The sequence below is a fragment of the Eumetopias jubatus genome, unplaced genomic scaffold (genome assembly GCF_037043125.1).
Source record: "Eumetopias jubatus isolate StellerSeaLion01/CBP00866 unplaced genomic scaffold, mEumJub1_p1.0 scaffold_3, whole genome shotgun sequence".
NCBI lineage: Eukaryota > Metazoa > Chordata > Mammalia > Carnivora > Otariidae > Eumetopias > Eumetopias jubatus.
In genome coordinates this window covers 93,667,599-93,692,363 of record NW_028274809.1, presented here as the reverse complement: position 1 = coordinate 93,692,363, position 24,765 = coordinate 93,667,599, and the positions used below count along the sequence as shown (strand labels likewise).

The 24,765-nt window shown below is 36.9% G+C and overlaps 1 protein-coding gene across 3 annotated transcripts in view; it reads right to left on the bottom strand.

The window, feature by feature from the left end:
- The window catches only part of ZRANB3 (zinc finger RANBP2-type containing 3), a 295,703-nt gene that overhangs the window by 175,877 nt on the left and 95,061 nt on the right, over positions 1–24,765 (bottom strand). For all 3 annotated transcript variants that reach the window (XM_088021735.1, XM_028101349.2, XM_028101348.2), the window contains one exon: positions 12,507–12,525. In XM_088021735.1, coding sequence (XP_087877861.1) covers positions 12,507–12,525 — 19 coding nt within the window. The remainder of the gene's footprint in view (positions 1–12,506; positions 12,526–24,765) is intronic.

The window sequence follows — 24,765 nt, the reverse complement described above, 5'->3', positions numbered from 1 at the left end:
TATCTGGAAGATCAAACACAAAACAAACAGAAAGCAGAAACATACCCATAAACACAGAGGACAAAGTAGGCATTGTCACAGGGAAGGGGGGATGGGGAAATGGGGAAATGGGTGAAGGGGAGTAGGAGGTACAGACTTCCAGTTAAGGAGTGACTAAGCCATGAGGATGAGAGGGACAGCACAAGGAATATAGTCAATGGTATTGTAACAGCATTGTATGATGAAAGATGAGAGTTATACTTGTGGTGAGCACAGCACAACACATACAGTTGATGAATCATTATGCTATACACCTGATACTAATGTAACATTGTATGTCAACTATACATCAATTAAAAATTTTTTTTGGTCCAGCAGCCAGGTACATAGCAGCCACAGTGCATCACACACACCTGACATGCCACACACAGCCACACCACTGGGCCCAGTGGCATACAGTAGCCAATCACACACCCCCAGTCACTATTGCGCTTCTTGGGAATCCGGCATAGGATTAGTGGCTTGAAGCAAATTATACACACACTGCAGCCCTGTTTCCAAGTTCCCCAGCAGGCTTGCCCCCTCAGAGCTAGCCTACTTGGGTCCCACTAACACCATGAGAGCAAGAACAACCCACAACAGGCAGACAGTCAGTGCTGATGACCACACTGAAAGGAAAAGTAACTCACACAAAACAGCATGGTGTAAAAGATATATGTAGGATGCTCTCCTGAAGTGCCAGGTTCTGGTAAACAGGGAACACTGCACTTCAAGGCACTCCAGGAACTTTTCTTCATAGAGTCATTATTCTCAACAGAAGACACAGAAACAGAAACAGACAGGCAGACAAAATGAGGAGACAGAGAAATTTATTCCCAAAGAAAGAACAGGAAAAGGCTACAGCCAAAGATCTAAGTGAAACAGATATAAATATCATGACTGATACAGGATTCAAAGCAATGATCATAAGGATACTCACTGTACTTGAGAAAAGAGTAGAAGACGCGATTAAGACCCTTAACACTAGATGAGGAATAACACAGCAGATATAGGGCACAATAAACAAAATGAGAAACATGCCTGATGGAATGAACAGCAGGATAGAAGAAGCAGAGGAACAAATCAGCAACCTAGAAGAGTAATGGAAAGTAAGCAAGCTGAACAAAACAGAAAAGACTGCTGCAAAACAAAAACACACTTAGGGAACTCAGTGACTCCATCAACTGCAGTGACATTCATATTACAGGAGTCCCAGAAGAAGAGAGAGAAAAGGGGGCAGGAAATTTATTTGAAGAAATAATAGCTGAATATTTCCCTAATCTGGGGAAGGAAATACATATCCACAGAGAACTCCCATCAAAATCAACAAAAGCAGACCCACACCAAGACATATTGAATTAAATTGGTGAGATACAGTCATAAAGAAAAAAGGTTAAAAACAGCAAGACAAAAGAAGTCAGTAATTTACAAGGGAAAACCCAGAAGGCAATCAGGAGATTTTTCAACAGAAACTTTGAAAGCCAGAAGGGAGTGGCATGGTATATTCAAAGTGCTGAGTGGGAAAAATCTGCAGCCAAGAATACTCTATCCACCAAGGCTATCATTCAGGATAGAAGAAGTGATAAAGAGTTTCCCAGACAAATAAAAACTAGAGGAGTTCATGACTACTAAACCATCACTGCAAGAAATATTATACAGGACTCACTGAGTGAAAAGCAGAGACCAAAAGTGACAGCACATAGGTAGGAAACATAAAACCAGAAAAAATGATTATTTTTGTAAAAAAGCAGTCAAGGCACTCACCAAAAAAGAAAAAAAAAGGATATAAAACATAATAACATATTCCTAAAATGTCAGAAGAAAGAAGTAAAGAATGGGTTGAAACTTAACCATCATCTTAACATAGACATCTATATATATATATATATATATATATATATATATATATATATATACACATATATATATATATGCATAAGGGGTTATATACAAATCTAATGGTAACTATATATTGAAAACCAGGACCCCTGGGTGGCTCAGTGGGGTATGCTTCCGACTCTTGATTTCAGCTAAAGTCATGATCTAAGGGTCATGGGATCAAGCCCTGTGTCAGGCTCCAAGCTTAGTGGGGAGTCTGCTCGAGATTCTCTCTCTCGCCCTCTGCCACACTCTCTCTCTAAAATAAATAAGTAAATCTTTAAAAAAAAAAAACACTAAGCGGGCGCCTGGCTGGCTTAGTCATTAAGTGTCTGCCTTTGGCTCAGGTCATGATCCCAGGGTCCTGGGATCAAATCCCACATCAGGCTCCCTGCTCGGCCGGGAGTCTCCTTCTCTCTCTCCCACTCCCCCTGCTTGTGTTCCTGCTCTCGCTATCTCTCTCTCTGTCAAATAAATAAATAAAATAAATAAATAAATAAATAATTAAAAAAAACACTAAGAAATATGCAAAGAATAAAGAGAAAGATATCACTAAGAAAATTAGCAAAGCATGAAAGAGTAAGATAAGAAAGGATCAGAGAAAATCTTCAGAAACCAGAAAACAAATAATAAAATGGTAATACATATCTATCAATAATTACTTTGATTATAAATGGACTAAACCTTCCAATCAGAAGAGACAGGGAGACAGAATTGATTAAAACAAAACAAGACCCATCTATATACTGCCTACAAGAGACACATTTTAGATCTAAAGACACCTGCATATTGAAAGTGAGAGAGAGTAACATCTATCATACAAACGGATGTCAGAAGAAAGCCAGAGTAGTAATACTTACAGCAGATAAGTAGATATTAAAACAAAGATTATACCAAGAGACAAAGAATGACACTATATAATAATAAAGGGGGCTAACCAACAAGAAGACATAAAATTGTAAATATTTATGCACCCAACATAGGAGCACCCAAATGCATAAAACAGTAACAAACTTAAAGGAACTAATTGATAATAAAACACTAATACTAGGGGACTTTAACACCCCACTTACATCAATGGACAGATCACCTCAACAGAAAATCAATAAGGAAACAATGGCTGTGAAAGACACACCGGAAAAAAATGGATTTCACAGATATATTCAGAACATTCCATTCTAAAACAGCAGCACCTTTCCATGTGCATATGGAACATTCTCCAGAATACATCACATATTAGCCCACAAAAGAAATCTCAATAAATTCAAGCAGATTGAGGTCATACAATGCACATTTTCTGACCATAACATTATGAAACTTTTATGCATATTCACAATTATTGTCTAATTCCCAATGCAGCTGTGGCTTCTTTGGGCTTTTAAATTCTGGGAAAACTTAAGCCCATTATTAGAAAAGGGAAAATAGATTATGGTGTAATATTTAATTCTGACCATTCTTCTGATTTTAAATAATTTCTATTCATTAAGAACATTCCATTTAGTAAAAACTGGTGAGGCAGGAATGTTTGCAACATCCTCCTTACAATGTACTTGGAAGTGTTAATGTATAATAACCTTAAGGTTCGATAAAAGAAGCAGAGCCTTTCTTTTTTTTAAGATTTTATTTATTTATTCATGAGAGCCAGAGAGAGAGAGAGAGGGGCAGAGGGAGAAGCAGGCTCCCAAGGAGCAGGGAGCCCGAGGCGGGACTCGATCCCAGGACCCTGGGATCATGGCCTGAGCCGAAGGCAGATGGTTAACCATCTGAGCCACCCAGGCGCCCCAGAAGCAGAGCCTTTCAAATGCTTATGTGGACTGTAAACATTAAATTCCAGAAAGATACTTTGTGTCTGATTTTATCTGGGTAGTGTTTAACTCACCACTGCTGACACCTCGCTTTTCAATATGAATTTTTTCCAAGATTATTGAGAGAATTTTGTAATAACCCAGCTATATGAAACAGCAAGAGCCCTGAACAAAATTACATCAGCTTCCAAAGAAATCAGAGTAAACTTCTTTAAAATTGAAAATGCAATCAATTGCATTCTTACTTTGCTAGTGTTCTAGATAAAAAAAAATTTCACACTAAAAGATGACTTTTTAATAAAGTGTATTAAAACATCCCCTAACCCCAAAGCCCACTTAAAGGAATCTTTCTCCAAAATAAGTGAAGGTGGGTAGTAGTAGGCTGTGGACCTGATTTAAAATACTGGTAACTGGTAGACAAGATATCCCTCTTGTCCAAATAAAGAGACATTACTTGATGTGTTTCAATGGTTTCAAGTCAATGACAACAAAAACATTAATAAGAAAAAAGAAGTTCTCTCTCTCTCTCATTCATTCATTTATAAAGCATTAACAGGAAATGTATTCCCCAGATACTATTAGATAGACATGGCTTGAGTCCTAGGAGTTCCCATCTATGGGAGAGGAGCAGATGAGTACAGAACATAATTTAAACTATAGTAGAAATATGAGCACAAAAGAACTAGGCAACAAGAATGTTGATACAGAATAAGAGATATCTGAAGAGTGTTTTGAATGGTGATTTTGTTGATGGACTTGGGTAAAGAGTGGGATACAGAAGGAAAGGCATTCATCATAAAAAGAACAATGTAATACAGATATCACAGCATAAAAAGATACAAGACCAAAAGGAAAATCAAGAGGAAAAAATTGATAAGTTAGACTTAAAATTACAAACTTCCGCTCTATGAAAGACACTTTTAAGAGAATGAAAAGACAAGACACAAACTGGGAGAAAATATTTGCAAAACATATAACTGATAAAGGACTTGGACCTAAATAGACAAGGAACTCTTAAAACTTAATAACGAAAAAGAAACAATCCAGTTTTAAAAATGAGGAAAAGAACTGAACAGAGACCACACCAAAAATATATAGAGAGAGATGGCATATAAATATACAAAAGGATGCTCAACATCACGAGAATCACAAATTAAAACAAAAAGAAGACACTACTACACCCAATAGAATGGCTAAAATTAAAAAAAAAATTAACTTGACAATACCAACTGTTAGTAAGGTTGCTGGGCAAGAGCATTCATTCATTGCTAGTAGAAATACAAAATGGTACAGCCACTTTGGAAGACAGTTTGACAGCCTCTGACAAAAGTGAATGCAGTCTTACCACATGTTATGGGTTTAATTGTGTCCCCCACAAAAGATATACTGAAGTCCTAACATCCCAGTACTTCAGGATGTGACCTTATTTGGATATAGGGTTGTTGCACATGCAATTAGTTAAGATGATGCAATACTGGAGTACGGTGAGCCCTTAATCCAATCTGACTGGTATCCTAATAAAAGAAGAGATATAAACAAACAGGGAGAACAGCACGTGAAGATGGAGGTAGGGATTGAAGTGATTCATCTATAAGCCCAGAACCACCAAGGACTGCTGGCCATCACCTGAAGCTAGACGAGGCATCACACATATTCTCCCTCAGAACCCTCAGAAGGAACCAAACCTCCTGACACATTGATTTCAGATTTCTAGCCTCCAGAATTGTGAGAGGATTAAATTTCTTTTGTTTTAAGCCAGAGAGCTTGTGAAACTTCCTTATGGCAGTTCTAGTAGACTAACCAAACTATACAATCCAGCAATTGCAGTCCTAGGTAATTACCCAACTGATTAAAAACTTATCCAAACAAAAACCTACATGTGAACAATAACAGTAGCCTTAATAATTGTCAAAGACTGGAAGCAACTAAGATATCGCTTTTCTTGGTGACTGGAAAAACAAACTGCACATCCATAAAATGGATCATTCAGTTGTAAAAAGAAAAAGTTATCAAGCCACAAAAAGACACGGATGAATCTTAAAAGCGTATGGCTAACTGAAGAGACCCAGTCTGAAAAAGCAGTGAACTGTGTCCTTCCAATTATATGACATTCTAAAAAAGGCAAAACAATAGTCGTTAAACACATGAGTGGTTGTCTGGGGTATTCGCTTGGGAGGAATTAAATAAGTGAAGCACAGGGAACTGTTTAAGGCACTAAAATTATTCTGTATGATACTGTAATGGTGAATACAAGACATCAAACATTTGTGAAAATCCATAGAACTTTACATTACAAAGAGTAAACTTTAATGTTCACAAATATTTTTTTAAAAAAGTTAGGTGGTCAGGGGATCCCATGATGGAATGCAGAATGTGATAAAAGAACTTAAATGTATAGTTAAATATGAAACACTCTCACTAAAGGAAGTAGAGGAATAAGATGCTAAGTAATTTTAGAATTGAGTGGAATCTGTAAGAACAATGGCAAAATGAACTGTACGTAAGCACTATATTCTAGTTGACAATTTTCTTTCCCAAGGGTATATGAGTTAACACTACTGAAACGACCATACCTGTATACTGGAATTGAACAATTAAGTAAATGGATGACAGATGGTGGGAGCCAGGATTCTTACTGTTGGAATGGGAGGTTATAGATAAGCAAAGGGAAGAGGCTAGAATTAACTATGTGGTAATCAATTACAGTTGGAGACATAAGTATGAACAGATGGTTACATATAAAAATATTTGTAAGTATGTGTATACACACACAGACACACACACACACATTTCTCCTTTCTCCATCAGCTGAAAAGATCTAGAAGAAATGATACCCCAATAGATATGAACACACACCTAGCCCCCTTATATCATTCTTCAATAAAAAGAAACCAGGATTTCTTAAAGAAATGGCTGATTCTAGGACTGGGACAAGAAATATATAAGATAAGCCTGGAGCATCTTGTAGTATTAAAAAGTAAGAAAATGCTCAAAATAATAAAAGAAAATCCTTCGGAAAAAAAAAAACCCAAATTGGACAAAAAAAACAGCCCATAATGAAGGCAGTTTGTTCAAAGGACACAGGAGTGAATTGAAAGAGCTCCCCCTGGTCAAAGCTAGAACAATTTGAGCAACAACAACAACAAAAAAGTAGCAGTGGATAATAACCGAAAACATAAAAATAAATATCCAGGAGTCCATACGGATAAAGTGAATGCATGAATGATTGAATTCCAAATAGTTTATATATTTATTCTGCCTTTAAGCAAATGGAGTATAACTCCATATTCCTTAATTATGGGCTGCATATAGTTACTTTCTTTCAAAAAATACAGTATGGAAAGGAAGGAAAAAATAGTAACTTTACAGTGGAGAAATCTGACAAACACTGTATCAAGACAGGTGATTTACACCTATGGCGAAAAGTCCTATTGATGGTAGTACCCTTGATCTGGCATGAGAACAGAAAAAGAACATTAGGGGAAAACTGAGAAAACCTAAATAAAGTATAGTCTTTATTTAATCAGAACACAGGAGGTTCATTAATTAAGACACATATACCATGTTAATCTAAGACAATAATAGGGGACTGGATATGGAGTACACAAGAACTCTGTACTATCTATAATTCTATAAATTCAAAACCTAAATAATTCTAAAAATCTAAAATAAAAGATTATTTTTTAAAAAGGACATTAAAAAAATAAGGCTAGCCTTAAAAATAAGGAAAGTAAGGAAACAGGCAAATGATGCTGATTTAAAGAAATACAGATACTCTCACCAGTGCAAAATGTTTATGCCATCACCCTTATTCTAACATTCAGCTACATTCATTTGAGTACTGTATCCTGCAGATTCTTCTGTCCTAAAGACTTCTGTTGCTAAATATAGAAAGTCTGGCACCTAGAGACTTCATATAGAATAGTAATTGATAGAGAGACCTGCGAGCTGGATTACCTCAGGTCAAATATTTCAGCTCCTAGCACGTACTAGCTGCATATTCTTGGACAATTTGCTTAACCTCTCTGCACCTCAGCTTTCCCATCTATAAAATGAGAATAATAATGAGAATAATAATAATAATACCACCCCATAGGGTTGTTGTGGGGATGAAGTAAATTAATACATGTAAAGCATTAGAAAAGAACCTGGCACACAGGTGTTAGTTAAGTGTTAACTATTTAACTAGTTCATTCATTCAACAAAAATGGATCAACAGACACAGGAAGCTTATAAATCCAAAAGAATAAGAGCTCAAGGAGACAGTGTAATTCAGCCTGGGCCTGGTAAAGGAAATCTAAGATTTGTAGATACCAATGGAATAAAAACTGCTGTCTCAGTTCACTTTGTCAAATGTGGGTAGGTTTACAATAAAGGAAAACTAAAATTCTTCATGTCTATTTTAATTTCTTAGTCCTCAAATCTACAAAGTTAATATTGGCAGAGTATATATCACAGTATCAATTTTAAGGTATTCTAAGCAAAAATAACCTTCAAAGGAGGGTCCTTCCCTATTTCTACACACCTACATATTTCTGCCTGCAGAGAAACTGACAAGGGTTTTCAAACTTGACTTTTGCCTGTAGAAATAATTCTACCAGCATGGAACAAGTCCCAGAGCCTCTCCCCTCCAAACTCCTCTTCCAGAGAAGCACCTTGGCCAAAAGAAAAGCACTGATAATGATGACTATAGGGCCTTTGTTCCAAATATTTATCTATTAATGTGTCCCAAAATAGCCACAAAGGGAAACCAAGTAGGTCAGCCTTAACAAATGGTTTCCTTTTCTTTTGAAAAAGGAAGGAAGCAACACTTTATTTGGTATACCCCCCGCCCCCACAAATGTTTTCTCAAGTAACAGGAAGGAGGAAACTTTAAAAAAAGTGTGTGTGTGTGTGTGTGTGTGTGTGTGTGAGCGCGCGCTAGGGATGGGGAACTAAGAGTACTAACAAAAAAATGTTACGTAAGATGAAAGTAGGAATTTTCTGGCTTTGATAATAGATACTGTAGACAAGTAAAGACAGAATCCATGTACTGAAACTTTTGTCCATTATGACACATTTTAGGCCATTATGTAAATCCAGGATACGAATCCCATCTTCTTAGGTAAAAATGAACATTGTAAAATTTTCTAATACTATATTTCTACAAAGAACAATTTTTTTTTAAAGATTTTGTTTAATTATTTGATGGAGAGAAAGCACGAGCAGGGGGAGGGGCAGAGGGAGAAGCAGGCTCCCCACTAAGCAGGAGGAAGCCCAATGCGGATCTGAGCTGAAGGCAAACGCCTAACCAACTGAGCCACCCAGGTGCCCCAAGAACAATAGTTTTTAAATACTTGACAAATAAGGTAGGAAATGTGTAGACTAATATTTTTCTGCATGTATACCCTATTAAATTACCTGGTTTGTGTTAATGTGAAACTATTCTTCACATTTACAATTTTTCTTTTTAAGTAGGCTCCATGCCCAGTGTGGAGCCCAATGAAGGGCTTGAACTCACAACCTGGATATCAAGACCCAGGCCAAGATTAAGAGTTGGACGCTTGGGGTGCCTGGGTGGCTCAGATGGTTAAGCATCTACCTTCGGCTCAGGTCATGATCCCAGGGTCCTGGGACTGAACCCCGCATCAGGCTCCCTGCTCAGTGGGGAGTCTGCTTCTCCCTCTCCCTCTGTCATTCCCTCTACTTGTGTTCTCTGGCTCTATCTCTTTGTCAAATAAACAAATAAAATCTTTAAAAAAAAAAAAGAGCTGGACGCTTAACGGACTTGAGCCACCAGGTGCCCCTGCATTTACAACTTTTTAATGAAGAAAGACTTTTAATAATTTTCAACTGAAGAACAAGGACAAAGTGGTTTATAAGTAATTATTAAAAAACAAGGTAACAGTGCAACAGCCTCACTGTGGACTGTGGTCTGAATTCCATTATTTATGGAACACAAATTGACAAGAGTTTCTGTATATTCATTACACAGTTCTTGAAACAATATTTAATTGCATTAAACCAAGATGGGGAGGGGAGAATAGGAAGTGTTTAAAACAGTTTGTAAAGTTAATTTTATTAAACATTGCAGCTTTGTTGTTCTCTAAAATTTAGTTTTCATTGCAATTTAAAGTTAATTATTACCTTATATACAGTAGATAAGATTATATAAGTTCACAAGGAATGAATACATTAGAAAAAGATAATAGTGGAAAAATACTAGAAGGGGGAGTAATGTCAGTTGAAGGAAGTCATTTGTTTCTAAAGCTAGGGAGGAAAGATCACAGTAGACAGCTAAATCACACAACACTCCAAGTGGGTATTCAAGCATTTAAAAAAAGGAGGTTTGATAACAGAGATGCAAAATTGCCCTCCTTAGAGGCTTTTAGCTATTTGATAAGTCAAATACTCATCATACCAAAACATACTTTTTAATTTAAAAATCAGAAAAAGGTGGTTGACCTCCAAATTATAAACCACATTTCCTTCTCTGACTTGACTACCACTTTGTGATAAGAGCAAGAAAAGAACAGTATTAAAAAATCAAATGAAGGTCAAAACCAGAGTTCACATAATTTACATACATACAAGTTCTTTCTACTTTATCACTTTTAATTTACTAACTTTCATCCACATGAGTTTAGCAAGATTCCATAAAAATGACATTTCAACCCTACTGCTAACAGAGGCTATTAGAGGTTGTGAGCTATGATCTTACACTTGTGCATCACACTGTTGAGGATTCTTTTTTCATAATTAACATCACTGATAGGATTTAACATAATAACTCTGTAAAGTCGAAGAGGTGCAAAAGAGGAAGTCTTTAAAATGTGGGTGAAAAGAGACAAGTAATTATGATGGACACAAAGTGGAGTTTTTTTTTTTAAAGTGCTGAGGAAGTATTAAATAGTTCTTTTAAATTATTAAATTAAGAAATAAGAATATTGTTGTACAAATGGTGTTGAAATCACTCAATATGTGACAAATGCTATGAAACTGTAAATAGTAAAGAGATGAGGGAAAGCAGTTGGTATAATGAAAAACTCTTACTGGCTAAAGGCTCATCATGAACTCCCCACAATTCTTAGTCTAATGCTAACTGAGGAGAAGCAGTTGGTTGAAGAAAAGTCAGGAAGGCTTAAGGGGCCAATCAAGTGTATATTTTAATCCATGAACACTTCCATAGATTTAAGGCCCATTCAAATGTCTCTATGATGTCTCCATGACATTAAAGTAAAGAACAAGGTAGCAATGACATAACACAGCTGCTAAGATTTTCCCTCTCTATCACCTGTGGAGAGATTATCAAGATGGTTGTTACCTGATACAGTATAATCTCTATGGACATAAAATTGATCTGTTTAAAAACTGATATAGAGATGCCTGGATGGCTCAGTTGGTTGAGCGTTGGACTCTTGGTTTTGGCTCAGGTGGTGATCTCAGGGTTGTGGGATCGAGCCCCATGTTCCTTCAGATTCTCTCTCCCTTTCTCTCTCCCTCCCCCACCGCCCCTCCCCCTGCTCACTTACACACTCTCTCTCTCTGTCTCTCTCTCTCGAATAAATAAATAAAATCTTTAAATGGACTGCCATAAAAAACTGATATGAACACACACATGCATCTATATATGTATCACACATATATTTTATACATATTATATACAATGGTTATGCCTAGTTTTGAGGTTTTGAAGGATGAGTTTACATTTCTGTTTGGTGAAAACACTCAGGGACTAAAAATGTGAGCCTCTTTCAGTCATTTTGGGCTCACAAACTTATTAATTTATGAAGAGGCTTTTGGAATTCATCCTGTTCCAGAACAGAAATTGCTGCAAATATCTATGTCCTGTCCCTTCAATTACATTGTTGAAATTCTTCATAGGCAATGACTATGTTTCTAACTCCTAACATCTAATCTAAACAAATGCCTATAGAATAAAGAGTTCAAACTAAAAACTTCAGTAATTATAAATCAGCATAAACCAAGAAACCTTGTATCAAACTTTCTGCACAGCATTCATGTTCATGTTACACTCTAATTCATTTTTTTTTCCTAAAGAAGAGACTGTAGAGATCAGCCATTGGTGAGTCTATATGTAACTAAAGCTAAGACAGTCAATTGGGAGAATCTCTTTGGTTCCACTTTTATTTTTTTTTAAATTCAGTATGTTTTCTTCATTTTTTTTAAACGTTTTGCTGTTACTTTTAAAGGCATCATAAAAACAGCAACACATTTCTCAAACTGAATAAAAATTAGAACTTTATTGATTCACATTACTGAGAATGTATGTCAAGCGTATCATAATTTATATAACAAGAACTTCCATTTTAGTGAGAAAACATGAATATTATATATAAGTACACAGTACTTAAATGTATCAAATTGTTTAGTGATAATAAAATAACACTTTAATATTATGTTTCACACTCATAGGAAACAACAATAACTTCTAGAGTAAATTCTTAAAAATTCAACTTTTAAGTAAGCAGTATTATGACAAAAAGAAGAGTCAGTTTCATTTGAGGCTGAATTTAAGCACATTCATGCTTTCTCTGCCAAGAATATAAAATTTTGGATCACGAATGTTAATAATAATATGTTTCAAGTACACACCTTGCATGCATGTGTGTGTATATGCGCAAGCAAAAACACACACACAACACATTCATTCTCAGTCTCATTCTCTTTATCTGTCCCCTCTCCTCCTCTCTCTATATATAGACAGAGAGTCATTTGGAAAGACAAAGAATACATGGTAAATAGTAGACACTAAAAATTGGTTGTGGAATTTTATAAAAGATGTAAAAATCACGAAACACTTACTTCATCAGCTACCATACACCTGGAAAAAAATAAAAATAAAACCAAGTTAATATTTTAATGATCAAAGTCACCCATTTTAAAAGTTTTGATTAAGTAGCTTGCCAGAAAACAGTTTACATACATTAAAGTACTAATCCAGAGAGACGTGTTTACAAGTGTGCTTGAGAACATGGGCCAGAGCTGATTTTGTAAGACTCTCCAGCGGCCAATGGCATATGGGTATGCAGGAGGGTTAGAGCTTCAGAAATGGTCCCCACATCCACCCATGGCAATGCTTACAATAACCCTTCAAAAATGAGGGCAAAATGGCAAGTGATTGTACCAATGAATGCCCTCCTTACCAATAAATCTTAAAATTGGCCTTCTCTAGAGGTGAGAAGAATGCTGTATTAAAGTATAAGAAAATATATCTTAGCCACATATTAGCATGTTATACCTAAAATTTCATAGCTACATTATATATGCTAAGCCTATTTTCAAGCTGAATTTTGGTTTCTACTACTATTTGGCTAAATTTTCTCTTCTCTTCTCTATTCTTTCTTATTCACCTATAGAAGTAAATTCTGTCCACTGAAAATTGAAGATAGGGGTCATAAACTGAGAAAACAAAGAGAAAAAAGAAAGAATAGCAGGTGTGGTTAGGATCACGAGGGGTCCCTTAGAAACACTGAGTACATCATATGGGGAAAAGCCAATCTTGTTACTGAGGGGACTTCCAGACAACCTAGAAAACACTAGAATATTATAATTAGAAAGGAATAAAGTACTTATTTCCATTCTCTTCTTCCTTTATTCCCAATGGTCTTAACATTACACAGTTTTATAAATTTCTTTTAAAATAAAACACAAGGGTGGGGGGATGGGTTAGCCTGGTGATGGGTATTAAAGAGGGCACATTCTGCGTGGAGCACTGGGTGTTATGCACAAACAATGAATCATGGAACACATCAAAAACTAATGATGTAATGTACGGTGATTAACAATAAAAAATTATTAAAAAATAAAATAAAACACAAATTAAGAATTTGGTAATAAATACACTATCAAAGGATAAGTTACAGGTAAAATGGAATTTCAATCTTAGAAAAAAAAGTCAGGTTACATAATGAGTATTTTTAGAGAAAAATAAAATACAGATACTTGAACGGAAATTGAAAACATATTCAAAAGTAAAAAAGTGTATTACATGTTCTGCAAACAAGTCTAACAAATAGAAAACTAAAAAATAATTTAAAAACATGATTTATTCCCAGAAAGGTCCACAGGCATACATAATTTTTCATTTTAAAATGCAATTCAAATTTGGTAAAGATGTCACTTGAAGTGTATATTAAGTATCTACTATGTACCTAGCACTGTTCTAAGTGCTAGGGATACATAGCAGTGAATTACAGAGTTCTTTCTTCAGAGAGGAAAGTTACGGGAGGAAGACAATAAGCAAACATGTGGCTTAAGTGGTGAAAGGTGCTAATAAAAAAAACTCAAACAGGGTAAGGTGGTATAGGCAACATAGAAAAGGATCTGTTCTATAGAATGGTAGGGAACAGTCTCTATGATAAGGCAGTATGAATAGATTTGAGCAAGACACAATTAAAAAAAAATTTTTATTTAAATGCAGTTTAGTTAACATATACTGTACTATTAGTTTCAGAGGTAGAATTTAGTGATTCATCAGTTGCATAGAACACCCAGTGCTCATTACATCAAGCGCCCTCCTTAATGCCCATCACCCAACTATCCCATACCCCTACCCACCTCTCCTCCAGCAATCCTGTTTGTTACCTAGAGTTAAGAGTCTCCTACAGTTTTCCTCCCTGTTTTTATCTTTATGTTTCCTTCCTTTCCCTTATTCTCATATGTTTTGTTTCTTAAATTCCACATATGAGTGAAAGTATATGGTATTTGTCCCTCTCTGACTGACTTATTTCAATAGCATAATACCCTCTAATTCCATCCATGTTGTTGCAAATGGCAAGATTTCATTCTTTTTGATGGCTGAGTAATATATATACCACATCTTCTTCATCCATTCATCTGTCAATAGACATCTGGGCTCTTTCCATACTTTGGCTATTGTGGACATTGCTCCTATAAACACTGGGGTGCAGGTGCCCCTTCGGATCACTATGTCTGTATCCCTTGGAAAAATACCTAGTAGTGCAATTGCTGGGTCATAGGGTAGTTCTATTTTTAACTTTTGGAGGATGCTCCATACTGTTTTTCAGAGTGGCTGCACCAGTTTGCATTTCCACCAAGAGGGTAAGAAGATTCCTCTTTCTCCGCAACCTCGCCAACATCTATTGTCTCCTGAGTTGTTCATTTTAGCTATTCTGACCGGTGTGAAGCAGTATCTTATTGTGGTTTTGATTTCTATTTCCTTGATGCCAAGTGATGTTGAGGATTTTTTTCATGTGTCTGCTGGCCATTTGTATGTCTTCTTTGGAGAAATGTCTGTTCATGTGAGCAAGACACAAATTTAATGAGGAAGAGAATCATGAGAAAATCTGGAAGAAGAGTAATCTTTCTTTTTTTTTTTAAGATATTGTTTATTCATCTGAGACACAGAGATACAGAGAGAGAGAGAGCGAGCATGAGCAGGGGGAGAGGCAGAGGGAGACGTAGAAGCAGGCTCCCTGCTGAGCCAGGAGCCCGATGCAGGGCTCAATGCGGGGCTCAATCCCAGGACCCCAGGATTATGACCTGAGCCGAAAGCAGATGCTGAACCATCTGAGCCATGCAGGCGCCCCTGGAAGAAGAGTATTCTTAAAGTGATCAGCAAGGGCAAGGCCCCTGAGATAAGAGGGTTATGATGTAATTAAGAAGGAACAAGGACGCTAACGTGACTAACATGCACTAAGTCATGAAAATGATAGAAAATAAGGTTGGAAGGCAGCTGGAAGAGCCGTATGGCATGGAGAGCCTCATAAGCGACTGCATGGAGTTTGGCTTTTCTTAGAATCCTTTGGAGGGAAGCAACATTTTACCTTTTAAAAAGATTACTCTGGCTTATAGGGAATAAACTGTAAAGGGCAAGAGCAGAAGCAGGTAGAACAGTAAGGAAGCACCTGCAGTAGACCAGGAGGAAATAATGAGGTGCAGATGAGTGGTAGAGGTAGAGGGTAAGAAGTGATCAATTTAGGTACATTCTGAAAGTACAGCCAATAGGATTTGTTGATCAACTGGGATGTGGATGTAAAAATAAAAGAGAGAAGTCAAGAATGAATCTTAAGATAATGGGTAATGAAATTAACCCTAAAAAATGGTGGAGATGGCATTCACTGAGATAAGAAAGACTCAGGAAAAGTAGGTCTGGTGATGACAATCAAGCATGGGACATGCAACCTCTGTATCCATTAGATTACCAAGTCGAACTGTTAAGTAGGCAACTGGATGTGCGCACCAAGGGAATGGTAAGGAATAGAGGTATAATAAATTTGAAACTTATCAGAACGTAAATGGCACTGGAATGGGTGAGGATCCAAAGTATTCTGAAACATGACAACTTGACTGTGGCTTTCCCCCTCTCTATGCCAACTCCAGGTTCCTGAACTTTCTAAAGTTAAGCAGCTGCTGAGACCTGCACGCCATTATATGTCTTAAGGCTCTACTGAGGTAACATCAGAGCAAACTGGTGTACAGTTACATTGTCCCATGGGTGGGTAACTGACTGAAAAGCAGCATCATTGGAATAACTTGGCTTCCAGGTATCTGAAGACACCCATTGTAAGATCACCTCCAATCTCTTGGAATTTGCTGTATTTTCCCATCATGAAACAGATGAGTCTTCCCTACTTTAGAACGAGGACAGTTGAAGTAGATTAGAGAGCACTAGGCTTCCTTTAGTTATCTCTAGTGGGCTAACTGTCCTTACACTTCAGGCACTATATCCATTTTGAACTCCAGGATTCTTGCAGTTAAGGACAGTTCAACAACCAGACATGATTTTCAATGAGTCATCATAGAAAAACAACTGACCACGTGAGAGGCTCCAACAATTGAAAGAACACAGTAAGACTGAATAATCAGAACATGTACCTACTGAACTAGGAAGCGCTAGAAGAGATAAAAACCTGCACTAAAATTGTTAGAGCATTTACATAATTTCTAATACAACACACACACTAAAGCTTAAAACCATGATTTTCAAACTAAAATAAGCATATGAATTTAAAAAAAAGATCATTATTGGGGCACCTGGGTGGCTCAGTTGTTAAGTGTCTGCCTTTGGCTCGGGTCATGATCCCAGGGTCCTGGAATCGAGCCCCACATCGGGCTCCCTGCTCCGTGGGAAGCCTGCTTCTCCCTCTCCCACTCCCCCTGCTTGTGTTCCCTCTCACGCTGTCTCTCTCTCTGTCAAACAAATAAAATCTTTAAAAAAAATCATTACTGACAACTAATTAAGTAGATGGGAAGATGAAGTGCAAGGATTATCTCAAAACACAGAGCACAGAGTTAAGTAAATGATGATAATAACAGAAAAGAAAAATTAATTGAAGGATAGACCCAGAAAATTAATATGTGAAAAATAGGTGTTCAGAAGAAGAAAAGATACCATGTGAAAAAGAGGGAACAATTAAGTAAATAATAATAAAAAAAAGTTCTCCAGGCTGAAAAAACATCTAATTGGGAAAGTGTAACTAAGTTTCAGGTTTGATTGAAGAGAAAAGACAAGTATCTACTCACATCCTTGTAAAATCATTAATCTATAGAATAAGAAAAAGACCTTGTAAGAACAACTATCCATAAATGGAAAAACCAAAGCTGGCATTGGACTTATCATGATCAACACTAAAAGCTAAAAAACCATGAACGAGGATCCGGACTACCTGAACAGAAAGCAGAACTCATGAATCTTTATTCTAGCCAAGATACCCATTATTTGTAAGCAACGGCAAAAAGATATTTGAGGCCAACCAATATCTCCAAAATTATAAAACACAAGTAAACCAGAGAAGGTTAAAAAATACTTAAGAAAATAACCAAACAAAAAACACACCTTAACACAGATTCAAGACAGGAGAAGATAAAAAGGAAATCTAGTCAGCAATGAAGCTTCATATGCATGAATTTAATGGATGATGTGTGTTCTACATAAGGACTCTAGAAGCAGAAGGGACATATTCTGAAAATTTGTAAGTGAAAAATTAAAGAGATTTTTTTTTATTACCTCTCTTTAATTTTTCACTTACAGAAAAGGAGAGGGGGTACTAAAACTATTCTAAAGCAGAACACCAAACATAATTTTTAAAGTGAGGAAACTAAATGAAGTCACCAAGGGAGTTAGAGTGTAGGAGAAGGGAAGGGAGCTATGGCTGACCCCTGTAGCACTCCAACAAGTAGGGGTACAGAGTGGAAAAGGACCCAGCAAAAGGGACTGAAAAGGAGTGTCCAGTAATGTAAAAACATACAAGACAAGTATGATGCCCTGGAAGCCAAAGAAAGACATTTCTTTTGAGAAGGGGAGAATGAACAACTATAGTAAATGCTCTTAAAAACATCTAGTAAAATGAGGTCTGAGAATTGACCATGTGCTTTGGGAGGAGATCATTCATAACTCTGACAAGAGCAACTCTGATAAAATGGTAGGAGACAAAAGCCTCCCTTGAGTGGGTTCAAGAGACAATGGGAAGAGAGGAAGGGGAGAGAGTAAACAGAGATTACCGTCACAAAGAATTACCCTGTAAAGGGAAGAAGAGAAGCATGGTAGTAGTTGGCAGGAAAACTAGGGTCCAGAGAAGACTTATTTATTTATTTATTTATTTATTTTTATTTTATTTTTTTAATCTTATTTTATTATGTTATGTTAGTCACCATACATCGTTAGTGTTCGATGTGGTGATCCACGATTCATTGTTTTCGTAGAACACTCAGGGCTCCATGCAGTATGTGCCCTCCTTAATACCCATCACAGGGCTAACCAATCCCCCCTCTCCCTCCCCTCTAAAACCCTGTTTGTTTCTCAGAGTCCATAGTCTCTCATGGTTCATCTCTCCCTCCAATTTCATCCCCTTCATTTTTCCCTTCCTTCTCCTAATGTCCTCCATGCTATTCCTATGTTCCACAAATAAGTGAAACCATATGATAACTGACTTTCTCTGCTTGACTTATTTCACTTAGCATAATCTCCTCCAGTTCCATCCATGTTGATATAAAAGTCGGGTATTCATCCTTTCTGATGGCTGAGTAATATTCCATCGTATATATGGACCACATCTTCTTTAGCCATTCATCAGTTGAAGGGCATCTCGGCTCTTTCCACAGTTTGGCTATTGTGGACATTGCTGCTATGGACATTGTGGTGCATATGGCCCTTCTTTTCACTACATCTGTGTCTTTGGGGGAAATACCCAGGAGTGCAATGGCTGGGTCATAGGGTAGCTCTATTTTTAATTTTCTGAGGTACCTCCACACTGTTTTCCAAAGTGGCTGTACCAACTTGCATTCCCACCAACAGTGTAACCTCTTTCTCTACAACCTCTCCAACATTTGTTGTTTCTTGCCTTGTCAATTTTTGCCATTCTAACTGGTGTAAGGTGGTATCTCAGGGTGGTTTTAATTTGCATTTCCCTGATGGCTAATGATGATGAACACAGAATAGGAGAAGATATTTGCAAATGACACTACAGATAAAGGGCTGGTATCCATGATCTATAAAGAACTTCTCAAACTCAACACCCAAAAAACAAATAATCAAGTCGAAAAATGGGCAGAAGACACGAACAGACACTTCTCCAAAGAAGACATACAAATGGCTAACAGACACTTGAAAAAATGTTCATCATCATTATTTATTTTTATTTTTTTAAGATTTTATTTATCTGATAGAGAGAACACAAGTAGGCAGAGCGGCAGGCAGAAGGAGAAGGAGAAGCAGGCTCTCCGTTGAGCAAGGAGCCCAATAATGTGGGACTTGATCCCATGACCCTGGGATCAGCTGCAGTGGCATAACTAACTGAGCCACCCGGGTGCCTGGGAGAAGACTTTTTTAAAAACATAGAATAGTAAAAATAGCCCAATAAGTACCTTACTGATCCTATGACTGAAATATCTAGCAGGCAGGTAGAAGTGTGAATTAGGAACTAAGGAATCAAGTCAAGATAATAAATAAAAATGAGAAAGTACCTATGCATGAGATGATCATAGAAGAAACAGAAATGAATGGGGTTCTCATGTGTAAATTATAAAAAGATGGAGAGGAATTTTTCATGGCTAGACCCTTGGGAAACAGTCTCATTTAGGAAAAAAAAAAGAGAAGGAAGAGAAGTTTTGGAGAAGTTTAAGAGAACATGGATCAGGGCTAAGAAGCCCAGGGGAAATATATTCACAAGAGAGTAAATGGGTTAACAGTATCCAAATATCACAAAGATGTTGCAAAGGATGAGGGCTAAAAGGCCATCATAAAAGTTACCAGGAGCTTACTTGTAAGCATTATGCAAAAGTGGTTAAGAAGATGGTGGGCAGCAAAAAAGGGAGTCAACAGATACAGAGTAATTAAAAAGAAACTTTGGTAGCAAAAGAAAAAAAAGATTAAAAATAGAGCAGTAGCTACAGAACATGTTGGAAACCTCGGCACAGTGGAGCCAGTGCCGAAGTTCAGAAGGAGGAGGAGAAAAAGTTCAAGGAAGTTGGAGAAGCTTTTACCATCCTCTCTGATCCCAAGAAAAAGACTTGCTACGACAGTGGACGGGACCTGGATGAGGAGGGCATGAATATGGGCGATTCTGACGCAAACAATATCTTCAAGGCATTCTTTGGCGGTCCTGGGGGCTTCAGCTTTGAAGCATCTGGTCCACGGAATTTCTTTTTTCAATTTGGCTAATGAAAGGAACCCATCCAGAACCCAGAAAGTGCAGACTTGCTCAGTGTAATCTTGAACATGGGCACAGTTCACCTCCTCCCTTCATCTCGTCTCCCAGACCTTAGAGCAGTTTCGTTTTCTTAGTTGGATACCTGCGTCAGTGGGGGGAAAGGAAAGGGGGCCAGCGCCAAAGACTGCGGGGAAGGGAGGGAGGCGGGGGGTGGACAGGGAGGCAGCTTGTGAATTTTTGTTTTACTGTTTAACTTTATTAAAAAAGAAAAAAATTAAGAGAATAAAATGTTTTGACCCTTTCTGACCAAAAAAAAAAAAAAAAGGGGGTAGGCAAGGAGTTAATATTGCGAAAGAAAACAAGGAAGCTGACTGATGAAGACCTAACCGTGCTAGCAGAATTTAAAAAGGGAAAATATGGCCAATACAATTTCTTACTTCAGAGAAATTTTATACCACATTTGATGAAGCTAAATTCTACTTTGTAATCAAAAGACTATACCCATAATCACAGTTATCCATAGAAATAAAAATACCCTTTTTTCCCATTGGGAAATGGCAAACACAATGTGAGTTAGAGAGACTTCAACCTACAGCTAAAAAGAAAACTTCCTTCTTTAAAGGAATATCCATTGTATTTACCAAGCCTGGTTTGATGTGCCAACAGCTATATAATTCTATCTGAATTTTACAATCAGTTCAGTTTTCCAATGTTACAAAAAATAAGTAATACTCTTTGTTCCAAATTCATGTTAATTGCTTGAATTATAATTTATCCAGCTTGGCTACAGACATCAAAAATCAACTTTTCATTTCACTGAGTTGTTCCCAAAACCTTGAGGCTCCTTACATTAATCTTCCACTTACAGTATCAAGACATATATATTCCAGTGTTTGTAGCAGCCATATCTTTGGATGCACATGCTCAGTGTTTGCTATTTTTAACTCAAATTTTCATACAGCTAGAAGAGAAAACCCTAAACAGCATTATACTTTTCTAAGAATCATTTTACCCACCAGCTAAATTTCTAATCTAAGACTCACAGAACTGAACAATTTGTATTTAACTAAAAGCTTTTCTCCAATTTCTTTCTATTAAAAAACCTACCTTTTTAATGAGTAACACCCATATTTCTTAAATATATAATGTCTAAAAAGAAAACAGCAAAAGAATATTTTGGTAACACTGATAATTCAGTGAGGTGAACACATGTAAAATGAACATATGTAAGATGTTTGGAATCGTAAGTGCAGAAATCAAGACTTGGTACTTGACCACAAGATCTGCTTAGTCAATTACCATGCATGCTTTGGTCTCAGAAGTGGGCTATTTCCTCTGGGAAAATAATAACCTTCTAGATATTTATATGCAATCTGTCCTTTAGGAAGAAATCAACCATTTATATACTAAACCATATTATTATATCTCATACTACCCTTTAGTATATGTGTATAACTGACCAGTGCTAACTTACTGTAACTTTAATAAACCCCACACACTCTCCCCAAAGACAGAGCTACAGGGACCATGGGTTCAGAAGATCAAATCATAATACTTTTTCCAGCCAGAGCAAAGTCTCAAAATATTTCCCCCATAACTATAAAAGTTCAACATAATAAAATGGCCTTTATTTTGTTTAGCTTTAATATTATTTATTTTTTGAACAGGGGATATATCCACATGTACACGATTCAAGAGGTACAAAAGTGGAAAGTCTCTCTCCAATCTCTATTCGTCAAGGGTGTCCCAGATATTAGCTGCTCTGAAGATGACAAAGTTACCAATTTCTTGTGTAGCCTTTTAGAAATATTGTTTAAGTATGTGTGTGTATATATAAGTATTATTATATATATATACACATATATATCTAATAACATTAGATTTAACCTTTCCTGATCTTGTGTAAAATCCCGAAAGTGCACCATATAGCATGCAACAGAATGAAAAAGAAAAGGAAAAAACTGAGGTTGAAATATTTTTTTTAGGGGTGCCTGGGTGGCTCAGATGGTTAGGTGTCAGCCTTCAGCTCACGTCATGATCTCCAGGTCCTGGTATCAAGCCCCACGTTAGGCTCCCAGCTCAGCGGGGAGTCTGCTTCTCCCTCTACCCTCTGCCTCTCCCCCCGCTTGTGCTCTCTCTCTCTCTCTCTCTCGAATAAATAAAATCTTTAAAAAAATACATTATTTTTAAATCCTTGTTTCCATTGCTTTGGCAACTGAACCTTCAGGTTCAGTTCTCCTCTAGCTTGGCCTTTGCACAGATGTCTGGGATAGAACAACCACTTCCTGGAAAAGCTCTCCTGGGCCTCCCAGATGCTCTGTTCTCCTAGCTCTCATCTCTGTGTCTTTCCTCTATGCCTCCACCTCTACCCACCTTGTTCATTGTTCAACCTTTATAGTCATTTTCTCTTTGTGTTCTACCTCTATTCCTAAGGCTATCGTCCATTCTCCTAGTTTTTAAGTGATACCCATATGAGTCCTAAATCTGTACCTAAGGCTTTTAGCATATGATCCAGATTCGCATTTAAAACCTCTATTTGGACATTTTTTTTCCTTGATAACCTGAAGTTATTATAACATGCTCTGTACGTTGATATTTGAAATGAAAGATAAGTAAGCCCTAGACATAATAAAATAAAATAAAATAAAATAAAATAAAATAAAATAAAATAAAAATTTCTAAAGGAGTTACTCAAACAATTGATCTGAGTCTGTGATTCTTACCCTTGGGCCAGAAATTTCTGTTTAAAATTAAAATTACAAAACAACAGTATTTATTTTGTTTGCATGTCAAATCAGTCTGCCCAATTTCTGTAAAAGCTTAAAGCAGTGCTTTTATTTGCAAGTATATGATTAAATATATCCTAGACCTCTATATCCAGCTTCTTTGTTTCATCTGTTTTATGAAATGACTCAGGAAAGTAGGCTGAGCTGTGATCAAATGAGGTAAGAGAGTACTTTGTAAATGGAAAAAACTTTATTGTTGTTTTGCTGGTGATAAGTTCTGTTCAACAAATAACTATGCTCACTGTCAGTAACTAAATACCGGCAATGGATATAGGGGAGTTAGAGAGGACAGGAGCTTCAAATTTAGGCATTAAAAACAGAAGGAGGGGTGCCTGGGTGGCTCAAAAGTTAAGCGTCTGCCTTCGGCTCAGGTCATGATCCCAGGGTCCTGGGATCGAGTCCCGCATCGGGCTCCCTGCTCAGCGGGAAGCCTGCTTCTCCCTCTCCCTCTCCCCCTGCTTGTGTTCCCTTTCTCGCTGTCTCTCTGTCAAATAAATAAATAAAATCTTTAAAAAAAAAAAAAAAGAAGGAAATGTGACTGACTTTAAAAACTGGTTTTATAAACAATGTTTCCTTTAGGATGCAATGCAAGAATAGAAACTCAACTCAAAATGGTTTAATCACTAAAAATAATTAATATATCACATAATTCATAACAAGAAATTCAGGAATGGGATGGTTACAGGGTGGTTAATTCCACAGCCCACTCACGTCATCTTTCTATTCTGTCATCCTAAGTAGCTCCAGACAATTCATCCTTACCCACCAATGTTCAGAAGCACAGGAAATGTGTACTTAAAGAATTCTCGAGTTTGTTAATAGGGAAGGAAGAGGAGAAAGACTTTTGGTAAAGCAACTCACATCTGCTGCACCTGTTATGACTTTGAAAACCAAATTAAGGGGCACCTGGGTGGCTCAGTCAGTTAAGCGTCTGCCTTCAGCTCAGGTCATGATCCTGGGGTCCTAAGATCCAGCCCCATATTGGGCTCCCTGCTCAGTGGGGAGTCTGCTTGTCCATCTCCCCCTGTCCCTCCCCCTGCTCATGCAGTGCTCGTACTCTCTCTCTCTCAAATAAATAAAATCTCAAAAAAAAAATAAAGAAAGAAAAAGAAAACCAAGTTAAAAGGATATTCGGTGTTTTGTTTCCTTTTAGTTCTTTTTACCCATTATGAAACACAAGTCATACAGAAAGGGCACAAAAGGTACCTAAAAGATGTGGGGTAATATGAACAAATCCTTTGTATACCAAAAACAAAGTAAGTTTTTAAAAAGAATTGCTTTTTCTGTTCATAAGCATTAAAAAAAAAATTAAACTAGTCCCTAATGCTTGATAATATCTTGAAAATATTGTGCTTCACTAGTCTGACTTCATTAGCACAAAACTGCCCCATAACTTTTACTAATAAGAGCAAAATAGGAAAAAAAATCTCTGCATTCGCCTAGATGGCTTAAAAAAAAAAAAGGTGTGTATCAGCTGTTTTGAGAGAATTATTATTGTTTTCAGGATGTATAATAATTCCCACTGGGCCATTATATCACATACTAGCTTTTACACAATTATTTATTCTTGTTTATAAAGCTCCAGGTCAAAAAAGATGATTATTCCTACAGCAATTAGTGGAGGATTTTTAGGGCTTAGTTAGATAATAACATTCATTAGAATAT